Source organism: Anomaloglossus baeobatrachus, chromosome 10 (assembly GCF_048569485.1).
Source record: "Anomaloglossus baeobatrachus isolate aAnoBae1 chromosome 10, aAnoBae1.hap1, whole genome shotgun sequence".
Taxonomy (NCBI): Eukaryota; Metazoa; Chordata; class Amphibia; order Anura; family Aromobatidae; genus Anomaloglossus; species Anomaloglossus baeobatrachus.
Genome location: NC_134362.1, coordinates 17,267,240 through 17,280,572, shown reverse-complemented (window position 1 = coordinate 17,280,572; position 13,333 = coordinate 17,267,240). Strand labels below are relative to the sequence as shown.

The 13,333-nt window shown below is 48.5% G+C and overlaps 1 protein-coding gene across 2 annotated transcripts in view; it reads left to right on the top strand.

Annotated features, from left to right (window-relative positions):
• LOC142255135 (CD59 glycoprotein-like) overlaps positions 1-2,754 on the top strand; it is a 31,311-nt gene extending 28,557 nt beyond the window's left edge. For both annotated transcript variants that reach the window (XM_075326598.1, XM_075326597.1), the window contains exon 4: positions 2,341-2,754. In XM_075326598.1, the coding sequence (XP_075182713.1) occupies positions 2,341-2,540 (200 nt within the window). In that variant the 3' untranslated portion in view covers positions 2,541-2,754. The remainder of the gene's footprint in view (positions 1-2,340) is intronic.
• Positions 2,755-13,333: the final 10,579 nt, after the last annotated feature.

Below are 13,333 nucleotides of genomic sequence, written 5' to 3'. Positions count from 1 at the left end.
TTTTCTCCTATGTTAGTCAATAATAATCCATACAATCATGAATTCTTACATCCTATAAAGGCCTAAAAATGACCAAACACATATAATCACCCGCATAAGATAGGCACAACATCCTGGAACAATGCCAGCATATCAACCACATATAAATAACCTGATATCATTATTTATATAAGATTATTCACTTCCCTTTATGTCGTACATCCGCACTGCCTCTTTAGTGAAGTGAATAATCTTATATAAATAATATCAGGTTATTTATATGTCTGCTGTCTCGCTGCGAGGCTGCATTCAGCTGTGTCAGTGTCAGTCGCGGCTGGATGCAAGCATCGCAGGACGCCGGAGCTGTGGATTACGCCGGAGCTGTGTGTTTCGGGAGGGGTTAATAAAAGGGTGAACGAGGCTTATTTGTGTTTTATTTAAAATAAAGGATTTTTCGGTGTCTGTGTTTTTTAACTTTACTTACGGGTTGATCATGTCAGCTGTCACATAGACGCTGCCATGATCAAGCCTGGAGTTAATGGCGGTGATCCGCCACCATTAACTCCTTGTATTACCCTGACTGCCACTGCTACACGGCAGCAGGAAGATCCGGGGGCACTCCGGTACTGTCGTATAATGGATGCAACAGTCCCCCAGGGCAGCTGCGGCTGATATTCTCAGCTGTGGGAGGTGGGAGTGAGGCGGGGAACATTAACCCTGCCCCTCTCTCTCCCCAGCCTGAGAATACCGGGCCGCCGCTGTGTGCTTACCTCGGCTGGACGGTAAATATACAGCGGAGCCCACGTGTTTTGTTTTCTATATTTCCATTTGATTTCTATGTGTCTGTGTTCTATGCCTGTGATGTCTGTGTGTGTCTGTGTGTGTTTACTCTCTGCTCCGCTTCCTCTTCCTGTAATGACATCACTTCCCTGCAAAACCGCAGGCAAGCGATGTACATTACCGGAGGTAAACCGCGAAATACCGCAGGGAATAACGCAGGAAAACGCAGTGAACCGCACAGAATTTGCTGCCTGCGTTATTCCCTGCGGGATTTCACGATTACATGGCAGTCAATGGAGTGAAATCCCGCAGCGATGTGCGGAAAAGAAGTGACATGCAATTGTTTTTGCTGCGGGAATCCCGCAGCAAAACATGCAGCTGTCAAAATCCGCCTAGTGCGCAAATGATTTTTTTCCCCATAGGTTTTGCTGGTGAATCACTGCAGAGATATTATGAACATTTTTTGCAGCGAAACAACAAAACCACAGGAAATCCGTGGCAAAATCCGGTAAGTGCGCACAGGGCCTTAAGGTCTATCTGTCCAACCATAAATTGTCTGACATACCGCATAGTTAGAGCATGGTTTGTCCTTATATGGTAGGGGAAATTATCAGGGGAATTGAGGGATAGCCGTCCAGGAACGGGGGCGCCCAGTCATGTTGAGGCGTCATACCCTCCGTTGGTAGGTAGGGGTCAGCTATAGTGTGTATAATAGGGTAAGAGTATATTTAATGTAAGATCCTAGACCCTGACCTCTGCCATCAACTGAATTTATATCTCTTCTTAAAATACGGCTATGCTATCTCGGTTGTATATATTTATAATTCCCCAGGATAATTATGTGTATGGGTGAATCACTTGGGAATTTTTAATATTTATGAAATAGAGTATTTTTAAAGGGATTTGTTTTGGTTTCTTTTTTTTTTTTCCCTCCTAAATATTGTATTTTCTGTAACTGTTACTTGTTTGTATATGATCCTCCTGAATTGTAGAGCGCTGCGGAATATGTTGGCGCTATAGAAATAAAGATTTTTTATTATTATTATTATTTATATCTTCCAATTATACTGACTATAAAGCCAAGAACTGCGGTGTGAAAGTTAAAATAAATACTCATTTTTGTCCTATTGCATGTTGCTGTGTGCAAACGTCTCCCTCCAGAAAGGGTCAATAAAAGACCCTTAAAGGCTCCAGGCAGAGTCCTAATGTTCCAAATAGGGGCACAGATGGTTCGGGGAACATTTGCAAGGCACTTTTATGGGCTATTGGTGTCATAGGGAACTTTGTATGTCTGTCTGTTAACTAGTAATTGTCAGCTGTGACTGTTAGTCCCTTGTGTTAGGGATCGGCGTGTGGGGGGCCGCAGACCCTTCACCTACTAGGCCGAACGTGCAATACTGGGTGACCCCCTCCACTCGTTCATATCTTCTCAGAATCTCTTTGGTGCCGCTCCTCGGAAGTTGGCATGAACGCCTTACATCTATGTTGTCCGCCATTGCAAATCCTCTTTTCCCGGAGTGAATGCTTAATGGTTGTACTGCAATTTTCTGATATTAACCCTTTTCTTTTGACCCTTTCCAGTTAATGACGGCAACAGCAAATACAGCTGCAGAGCTCTTGACAAGTGCACGGCTGCATCAGTCAGCCAGGAGAACGCAGGGATCATGAACCTTCAAGTAAATTGTTGTCAGAAAAGTTTGTGTAACAGCGGATTGATGGCGCACCCCAGCGCACTCCTGCTCCTGAGCCTGGCCGCCGCACTGCTGCTGCTGCTCTCATGATCGCTGCTCCGGAGCACTCCACTCATCTGTCAGCTAATCAGCCAGTGCTGCATAAATTAAGTTTTCTGCTTCGATTACAGCTATTAATTTCCGGCTAAAGGTTAAAATATGAAAATTACCATCGGATTGGTTATGAGCAATACAGCAAAATTATATTATTGTCGGCACTAGTTCACCCGAATGTCTTTGTAATAAATGGTATTATCATAATTTACTTTTTATTCATTCATATTTTTTTCTTTTTTGAGAGCTAAAACTAGGTTTAGAATCTGTTAAAGAAAATATTTATATAAATTGTAGTTTGTGAAGGTCGCGTCCACCGATAGAACACAATTTATACCGTATATATAATCTACATAAAAAAGAGAATCAGATTGTACATGTAGTACAATAATTGTTTTGTATTATACTCTCTATTCTGCTGGTGCAGTCACTGTGTACATACATAACATTACTGATCCTGAGTTACCTCCTGTATTATACTCCAGAGCTGTACTCACTATTCTACTGGTCACTATATACATACATTACTGATCCTGAGTCACCTGTATTATACCCCAGAGCTGCACTCACTATTCTGCTGGCAGTCACTGTGTACATACATTACATTACTGATCCTGAGTTACCTCCTGTATTATACTCCAGAGCTGCACTCACTATTCTGCTGGTGCAGTCACTGTGTACATACATTACATTACTGTAGATCCTGAGTGACATCCTATATTATACTCCAGAGCTGCACTCACTATTCTGCTGGTGCAGTCACTGTGTACATACATTACATTACTGATCCTGAATTACATCCTGTATTATACTCCAGAGCTGCACTCACTATTTTGCTGGTGCAGTCACTGTGTACATACATTACATTACTGTAGATCCTGAGTTACCACCTGGATATCCTCCAGAGCTGCACTCACTATTCTACTGGTCACTATATACATACCTTATTGACCCTGAGTGACATCCTATATTATACTCCAGAGCTGAACTCACAATTCTGCTGGTGCAGTCACTGTGTACATACATTACATTACTGATCCTGAGTGACATCCTATATTATACTCCAGAGCTGCACTCACTATTCTGCTGGTGCAGTCACTGTGTACATAATTGCATTACTGATCCTGAGTGACATCCTATATTATACTCCAGAGCTGCACTCACTTTTCTGCTGGTGCAGTCACTGTGTACTTACATTACATTACTGATCCTGAGTTACCACCTGTATTCTACTCCAGAGCTGCACTCACTATTCTGCTGGTACAGTCACTGTGTACATACATTACATTACTGATCCTGAATTACATCCTGTATTATCCTCCAGAGCTGCACTCACTTTTCTGCTGGTGCAGTCACTGTGTACATACACTACTGATCCTGAGTTATACCCTTTATTATCCTCCAGAGTTGCATTCACTTTTCTGCTGGTGAGTAATCTGAGTGCAGCTCTGAAGTATAATGCAGGATGTAACCCAGGATCAGTATAGAAATAATGCAATGTACTGTATGTACAAAGTTACCCATGTCTAATCTAATTTTATATATATTATACTGTTAAATGGTGTTCTAAGGTGACCCAGTGTCGGTCACGCAGTTGTTAAATCTGATGATCTTTGGCAGCAATTTAATGGTTCCCAGTTATCTGTAGATTAATTGCTGTTTGTTGAGCCACGAAAATACAAACTGCCCATAATATGAAGACGCGGCTAAAAAATGTGAAGTATTTTCTGCTCTTTGCTTGCATTGCTGAGCTACTTATGTAATATGGTGTTTATAACAATGGCCGCTGTCTTCGGAGTGTCTTGGGCTTCACAGTGTTAATCGCCCCCTATGAGGACTTTGGACCTTTGTAATCTCTGATTGTGCGCGGTCAGAACACTGTCAGCACTGCGCGGCTCCGATCGTGATCGGCTCTAGTCCACAATGGATAACCCCTTTACCCATCAATGACAAGTGTGTAAAGGCTTCCTATAGAGCTCTCTATATGAGGCTTTATTGGCCGCATACATTCATTGCTTTGTTACCCATATAGGCATACAAATTGATTTAAAGGGGTCATGGCTATAGTGGAGAGTTTTGCATATACACAGACATATCCATATGTTATACACAGATCCCAATTCCAAATCCGTACCCCTATAGATCCATGCCATATTTTGCCACCTATAGAGGCCAGTTTTTGGGGAAGTGGGAGAAAACTGCTGCCAAACTTCTGCTATCTGCTTATGTCAAGAAAAGTATCGGGCGTCTGAATTCATACTGCCTGGTCGATTAGTCAGGAGGCCGCCATACACATTAGGTGTTCGATCGGCCCCGTCACAGTTAGTGGGTTCAGCAAACATCTATGTAAATGGGGGGCCTCTGGGGGTATACCACTGAGGACCCCGCTGACCGAGCATGCCTCGAGTCATATGGATATGAGGACTTGCCCAAAGATTTCTATTAGTTCCATACTGGGGTGTAGAGCTTGAATAGTAATTTAATAGTGCCAATGACCCCATTTGTGCCCCCCAATTAAAATTTAAAGGGGTTCTCTGGAGGGGAAAAAAAAACCCAGGATAGTTACTAGATCTGTATCACCCTGACTATTGGGACCTGCACAAGGGGGTCTTTTATCCCCGTTGGAATGGACTGGTTCTGCGCATGTTCAGCCGCCTCATTCCTTTTTGCGCTGCACTTGGCTTTTCCCATAGAAATGAACGGCGCAGCGGTCAGACACGTTCATTGCCGCTCCATTTTGAAACTAGAATCAAAATTCCCCTTATTGCAGGTCCCAGTGGTCAGACCCCAACTGATCAGAAAGTTATCAACTATCCTCTTTTCACCGGACAACCCCTTTAAACGCTCCTTGTTCCGCTCTCAGTGCCACTTTTCTTCCCCGCAGTCTGTGGTTTGGCCGCACTGTCGCAGCCACCTGATGACCTCCAGCTTGTGGCCTATCTGAGTAATTGGTGGAGCACAGAGCCGATGGCTCTCTGCTCCACCAAAGAAGGATGACATGAGAATCCAGATAAGAATGAAAAGGCTCCCAGCCCCGGACATTCACCTGTTCCTCCAGGAGGTCTTCCTGATTTCTGGATGTTCTGGTAGAGTTGGCGCGTATGTCCGAGCCTGGGTCGGGGAATAACACCGTGAAAGAGGTTGTGCATCAAGTGTCAAAGGCTTGTAGTGTAAGGAGCGTGTCTTGGATTTGTTTGATTGCTGTAAATGACCTTAAAGAAATAATAAAAGTCGACTGCCAGGAAGCAAAATGTTTGTGTGATTTTTCTTGACCGTAAAACTAGTTCACGAGTGGAGAAGGAAGGTGGCAGCATGGCGGCGTTGGCACCTGCACCCAGTCCCATCGGGGGCCCTATCTGGCGTAATTACAATGTGGAACTAGTGTGCTAGAATTATTTGGGGCTTTCTGCACACGTGGATTTATATATTCTGATCATTCAGATAATTTAATAATCCATCACCTATAAATAAATAAATCTTTATTTTTATATAGCGCTAACATATTCCGCAGCGCTTTATATACATCAGGAACACTGTCCCCATTGGGGCTCACAATCTAGAGTCCCTATCTGTATGTCTTTGGAGTGTGGGATGAAACCGGAGAACCCGGAGGAAACCCACACAAACACAGGGAGAACATACAAACTCCTTGCAGATGGTGTCCTTAGTGCGATTCGAACCCAGGACCCCAGCGCTGCAAGACTGCAGTGCTAACCACTGAGCCACCACAAGACTGCAGTGCTAACCACTGAGCCACCACAAGACTGCAGTGCTAACCACTGAGCCACCACAAGACTGCAGTGCTAACCACTGAGCCACCACAAGACTGCAGTGCTAACCACTGAGCCACCACAAGACTGCAGTGCTAACCACTGAGCCACCACAAGACTGCAGTGCTAACCACTGAGCCACCTATCGGGTCCCTTTGATATATTTATAGGAGATGGACACCTTTTGGAGGATTTTAGTTATTTATTTATTTATTTTTTTACTTGTATTTTGGCCTAAAGATAATTTTAGCAATTTGTCATTGAACCTTTTTTAGCTTTTATATTTTTGGTTGTTTTTTTTTTTTAGCAGAACATTGATGTGGTCATAAATCACCTGAGAGGAGCCAAAGTAAATAGTTACAAACTCCCAGTCTGGACGAGCTCACTGACAGATTCTTGGTTACCTCATTCTGCAGCAGGCAATAGAATGAAAGTTTTGCAAAATTTTTAAGAAAATGCAACTGCAAAAACTTTTATCCCAAAATACATGCAAAAAAAAATAAATCCCTGAAACAGTCCATATAAATCAAACGTTACTCAAATGAGAGAAAATTAAAATAAAATCGCTAATCTAGAGGTGAGGAAAAGAGAGAACAAGCACAATAAAGAGCAAGACATCCTAGAGGAGTAGATAATGTGCCGGACTGTCGGAATGTCCGGATTATCGGATGTGGATTAAAAGAACTTTGCTGTAGAATGTTAGGTTACGTGTATTGATTGTTCGCCCAGCAATAAGGGGTTAACAGCGGAGCACGGAGCATTTTACATTTCTGCTTTGGAATTGTCAGGATTGACAACAGAAGTTTCTAAGGTCAATGGTTCCTGTCGCCTCCTTCCGTGGAGGCGAAACTGGAGCTTCATCTTGAAATGTGAGTAATAAAAAATTATATTGATTTATAACGTTATTTCCTTGCAACTGATATTGTGAAATTTTGAGCTGTGAATTCATATGACTCATTTATACAGGACGTGCCCCTAATCAAAGGCATTGGGATCGCAAGTAGCTCACCACCTCTTTCATACTGTCCCTAATCAAACAAAGACCCCAGACCAGACCCCCAAATGAAGAGGCCAGACCCACAGAAATATAGATCTCAGATCAGAACCAGACCCCCTTCCCCCAAACTAGTACAGGCCCTAGACCGGACCGCCGAAATTAGTACAGACCGAGGATTTGCCTCCTATACTGTACTAATACAGACCCCAGTACAGATCTACTGAAGTAACTCAGACACTAAACCAGCCCCCCTAAATATGTACAGACCCCTATACTGTACTAATACAGATCCTAGACCACACTCCCTAAACTAGTACAGACCCCAGACTGACCCCTATATTGTAATACAGATGCTACACCAGTCCCTCTAAAATAGTCCAGACCTACTGAAACGGCACAGACCCCAAACCAGTCCCCTTGATAAGTACAGATCCTTGACTGACTCCTATATTGTAATACTGACCCCAGACCCTCTAAATAAGATCCTAGTTGCTTTATTGTACTATTTCAGACCAGACCCCCCCCCCCCATAAACTAATCCAGACCTTCTGAAGTAGCAGACACCAAACCAGACCCCTAAATAAACACCCTAGACTGACCATTATACTGTACTATTAGAGACCCCAGTCCAGATCTCCTGGACCAGTACAGATCTACAGAAGTACTCTGGCACCAAACCAGCCCCCCTAAATAAGTACAGACCATAGACTACCCCTATACTGTACTAATACATACCCCAAACCAGACCTCGTAAACTATTCAGACCTACTGAAGTAATAGATGCCAAACTAGCCCGCCTAAGTACTGACTCCTATACTGTACTAATACAGACCCGCAGACCAGATGACCTACATCAGTAGACCCCAGACCAATTTAATTAGTATGGACCCCAGGCCAGAGCCACTAAACTAGTCCAGACCTACTGAAATAACAGACACCAAGCCAGCCCCCCCCCTCCCCATAAAATAGTACAGATCCTAGACTGGCCCCTTATACTGTTGTGCTACAGACCTCCTAAATTAGTACAGACCCCAGATAATTTAAGCTAGTGCAGAGCACAGATCAGACCATCTTAATTAGTACGGACCCTAAACTGACGCCCTATACTGTACTTATACAGACCCTAAAACCAGAACAAACAAATAAAGAAGAGTCCATGCCTAAAAAATACAGATCTAAGATTACAACCAGCCCACCTAAACCAGAAGAGGAGACCACCTAAACCAGTAGCCCAGACAACCTAAACCAGCAGACGAGACCACCTAAATCAGTACAGCTTTTACACTTCCCTCCCCATACAATACAGAGACTGGAGACCTAAGGCCTAGAACTAGGACAGACCTGATAAATTGGTTTACAACTTAGATTGACCCTATACAAGCACAGGCCCCAGACGAGGCCCTCGTAGATTTGTACAGGCCCCAGACGAGGCCCTCGTAGATTTGTACAGGCCCCAGACGAGGCCCTCGTAGATTTGTACAGGCCCCAGACGAGGCCCTCGTAGATTTGTACAGGCCCCAGACGAGGCCCTCGTAGATTTGTACAGGCCCCAGACGAGGCCCTCGTAGATTTGTACAGGCCCCAGACGAGGCCCTCGTAGATTTGTACAGGCCCCAGACGAGGCCCTCGTAGATTTGTACAGGCCCCAGACGAGGCCCTCGTAGATTTGTACAGGCCCCAGACGAGGCCCTCGTAGATTTGTACAGGCCCCAGACGAGGCCCTTGTAGATTTGTACAGGCCCCAGACGAGGCCCTCGTAGATTTGTACAGGCCCTAGACCATCTCCAGGTCACCGCCATATAGACAGTTCTCAGCCACCAGATCTCGGTGACAGGTAAATACCACATGAAGATGTAACTCCGGTTTTCCTCGTTATCACATTTCCGGTGATATTCTGCCAGATTTCACAATTGTGCTGTTTACAGAAACATGACACACGGTGCGGCGGCCTCGCCCTGTATTATCATACGTGTATCTGATATCCGAGCTGCCATCATAGATCTGTCGAGGAAGGAGTGGAGCTAATGGCATTTCATGTGAGTAATGGGGACATTGTGCGTAACTCTTTTTAAAGGGATTTTTCAGGACTTTCATATCAAATCGGTGAGGATCTAACACCCTTTTTTACCCTTTAAATCCAAGATGCCTGATAACGTGGACCCAAGCGCTCGTAATATGTGGCACTTTTGGTAAATACTTGGATTTCTTATGAAATTTTGATCCTAGAGGAACATTGGATTGTGCACGTTCCTCTGTTATTCCTCCTGGAAACATGAATAAGCTGCCAACTGGGAGCTAATATAATTAATCATCACTGCAGATTTGACATCTGCTGCCTGTCGATCTATGCTGCAGATTTTCAAAGCAGAATTTCTGCACCAAAATCCACTGTAAAATTTGGGGCGTATTTTGTCACTATGGAGTTGTCGCGGGCGGAGGAGGAGACGCAGCGCTCTCCCACTGCTCGGGTCCGGCCGCCGCTGCTCTGTGGCTGCTGCTGCTCGGTGGCTCGAGCGATGGGCCGGATCCCGGGGACTCGAGCGGCGCTCCTCGCCCGCGAGTGAAAAGCGGTGGTTTGGTTTTAGGGATATTGTCCGTGACGCCACCCACGGTCGTGGTGATTGTGTGGACACCACCGCTGCTCTGAACGGGGATCCTGGGGACGGTGACAGGGAGCAGCTTTGTTGTTACTTCTCCCCTCCGTGAGTAAGGGGGTTGGTTGTCCCGGGGCCCGGTGATGGGGTAGGGATGGATGACAGGCGGGTTGCGGGGTCTGATGAGGTGCAGGGTCGCAGGGGCAGCGCTGTGCCGCACAGCACAGAGGTACTCACTCAGCCCAATGATGAGGACACAGTTCACAGTAAAACAAGCGGCTGGATGGATGGGTCCCTCGGACGGCTGCGGTGTTGTTGCTCCCTGCAGGTTAGCGGTGACTGTCCTTTCCCTGCACCTACGCTGTCTGTACGGTTACAATGGGTTCCCACCGGTAACACGCTCCCCGACTTGGATATGGGCCGGAGGAGCCCCTTTTGCCCGCAGGCGCTGGCCCTGAGAAACGGTTGCCTTGGCGGTGGCGGTGTCTCTCTCACTAGGTTGGACTGTTGCCTTCTGTCGGGACTTGACTGTTTGGAAACCCAGGAGGTCCCCTTCACTAACGGATTCGGCAAATTCACGGCGACTCCTAGCCTTGCCGGGCTCCGAAAGGCCCCTGCCACTGGTGCCGGCTTCTCTTTGTGTACCGGTACAGTACCGCCGGGCCACCACCCGTCCACGGTCCTTACGGTAGACTCCAATCGGCAACTCCTGCAGACGGTCACCACCGTCTGCCAACCTTGCTGTCTCGCCCGGGCCACACACCCGGACGCTCTTCAGACTGTTTGTTTGCTCTAGTACCACTTCACTTCCTCACTCCTCCAACTCCTGAACTAATCTGACTCTTTTCCCTCCTCCAGGATTGTGAACTCCTTGGTGGGTGGAGACCAACCGCCTGGCTCCACCCCCTGGTGTGGACATCAGCCCCTGGAGGAAGGCAACAAGGGTTTTGTGTCTGACCTTGATGTGCCTGCTGGGAGTGTGGGGTGTGTTGGTGGTGTTCTCTGTGGCCCCTGGCTTGTCCAGGGCGCCACATTCTCCCTTAGTTAAATGCAGACCGTCCTCGGGCTGCCCGTCCAACACCGGTTTTTTTTTCATCAACTGGAAAATAGAAAAATAGAAAAACGGTAACAGACATACAAGTATATTAACATCTTCCCACATCGGGAGGTACTCTTACTTAAAACGTTGCGGTAACGGTTACGGCTTCCGCTCTCTCCCACCCAAGCAACCTGGCCCTGATGCTGCCCATAAGCAAATGGGCAGCACCCCTTGACCCAAGTCCTGCACAAGTTGCCCGAGCGGGTTCTGTCCTTTCCAGGGGACCCACGTCCATGGGGAGCCCCTGAAACCCTCAGAGGATCGCCACCGGTTCCGGTGGTGGCTGGGCCCCAGCTTCCTCCCACCTGCCTCTCCGGAGGTGGTAACGGTTAAGCCATAAAACAACATTTTTATTTACAAGCCACTAGTTTGTGGTTGCCCTGCTAGTTCTCAGGCATGTTCATAGAAGTTTCTATGCAAGGTTAAGGGGGTCCCAACGGGGACCAGCTGCCGGCTACGACCGGTTCAAATCACGTTGACAATCAGGTAACTTTCTTCTGTTTCATTCACTTATCATTTTCAAACTTTCAGACTTTAAACAGTAGTGGTCCCAACGGGGACAACTTGCAGCGGTGGACCGCTGCCTTTTGCGGCTCAACAGTCCATTCTCACTCGTGGGGCTCTAGTGCCACCTTCACATGGTGCACCGCTGTGGACCCCGATGGTAGCACGCTGCGGATGATCTTCCTCCATATTCATGCGGGCATGCACATCCGTTCTATACCCCTCTCGGGCATCGATCTCCCTGCGCAGCTGCCTTTGCCGCCGCTCCCAGTATGGAGCACTTTCTGCTTGCTCCGGTTCAGCGTGTGCGAGGGACGGGCCCAGCCAGAGTCCCTCCGTGTCGGCCACGACCGGCACCTCCAGTAATGAGGGACCCCGCTGTGACATGGCCTGCTCTGCCTCCTGGCAGCTGCATCCCCGCCGTGCCTCCGGTGCATCTTTGCTGACGGCCTCAGCCTTCGGCTTCTTCCATGGAAGCGGATCAGGGCGGTCATGAGCTTCTGCTGCAGGTCGGTCCGCCGGGGCGGATTGGCAGGGTACCGCTACTGGTGGTGGTGGTAGCGGGCCTAGTGGCGGGGCAGCAGCAACCAACACGGGTAGCGGGAGAGGTAGCAGGGCGAGCGGGTATGGACCGGGTCCCTGAGCCGCGATGACCGACCCACTAGGGGTACAGGGGCGTGGGTCACTTAACCTCCCTTCCAAGACTCCCTCCACCTCGCGTCTCCGTATGGCCGCCACCACTTCCGCCATGTCGGCCTCCCACTCCTCCAGGAGGAGCTGCATGCGGACCTGCAGACGGCTGCTTAGCTGGACGGTCCGGACTTCCACCCACGCTGCGAGGCCAGGCGCGGGGACCACGATGTTGTCGGTCGGACTCAGCATCTTTAGCAGCGGCCTCTTCCAGGAACCAGTAAATGGCCGCAGGGTCCTGGCGTCCCTGCTTCCATAGCCGCGCTCACATGCGGCCAGCCGCCATTTCGTCCCCCTTAGTTTCTTTCCGGCTCCTCCTCTATAGGGGCGGGGTTTTGGCCTTCGCGCCTCCACTACTCGAGGAGACGCTCGAGCGGGAACTTTTCGCGCCAAAGATGGCGGCTTCTGAAATTTTTCGGCCGGACACCTCTGGCGGTAACAAGGCGCACCTCTACCAGACGGCAGAGCGGTAAGATCCTGTTCGTGACGCCAAGTTGTCGCGGGCGGAGGAGGGGACGCTGCGCTCTCCCACTGCTCGGGTCCGGCCGCCGCTGCTCTGCGGCTGCTGCTGCTCGGTGGCTCGAGCGATGGGCCGGATCCCGGGGACTCGAGCGGCGCTCCTCGCCCGTGAGTGAAAAGGGGTTTGGTTTTGGGGATTTATTGTCCGTGACGCCACCCACGGTTGTGGTGATTTTTGTGGACACCACCGCTGCTCTGGACGGGGATCCCGGGGACGGTGACAGGGAGCAGCTTTGTTGTTACTTCTCCACTCCGTGGGTAGGGGGGTTGGTTGTCCCGGGGCCCGGTGATGGGGTAGGGATGGATGACAGGCGGGTTGCGGGGCCTGATGAGGTGCAGGGTCGCAGGGGCAGCGCTGTGCCGCACGGCACGGTAGTACTCACTCAGCCCAATGATGAGGACACAGTTCACGGTAAAACAAGCGGCTGGATGGACGGGTCCCTCGGACGGCTGCGGTGTTGTTGCTCCCGGCAGGTTAGCGGTGACTGTCTTTTCCCTGCACCTACGCTGTCTGTACGGTTACAATGGGTTCCCACCGGTAACCCGCTCCCCGACTTGGATATGGGCCGGAGGAGCCCCTTTTGCCCGCAGGCGCTGGCCCTGAGAAACTGTTGCCC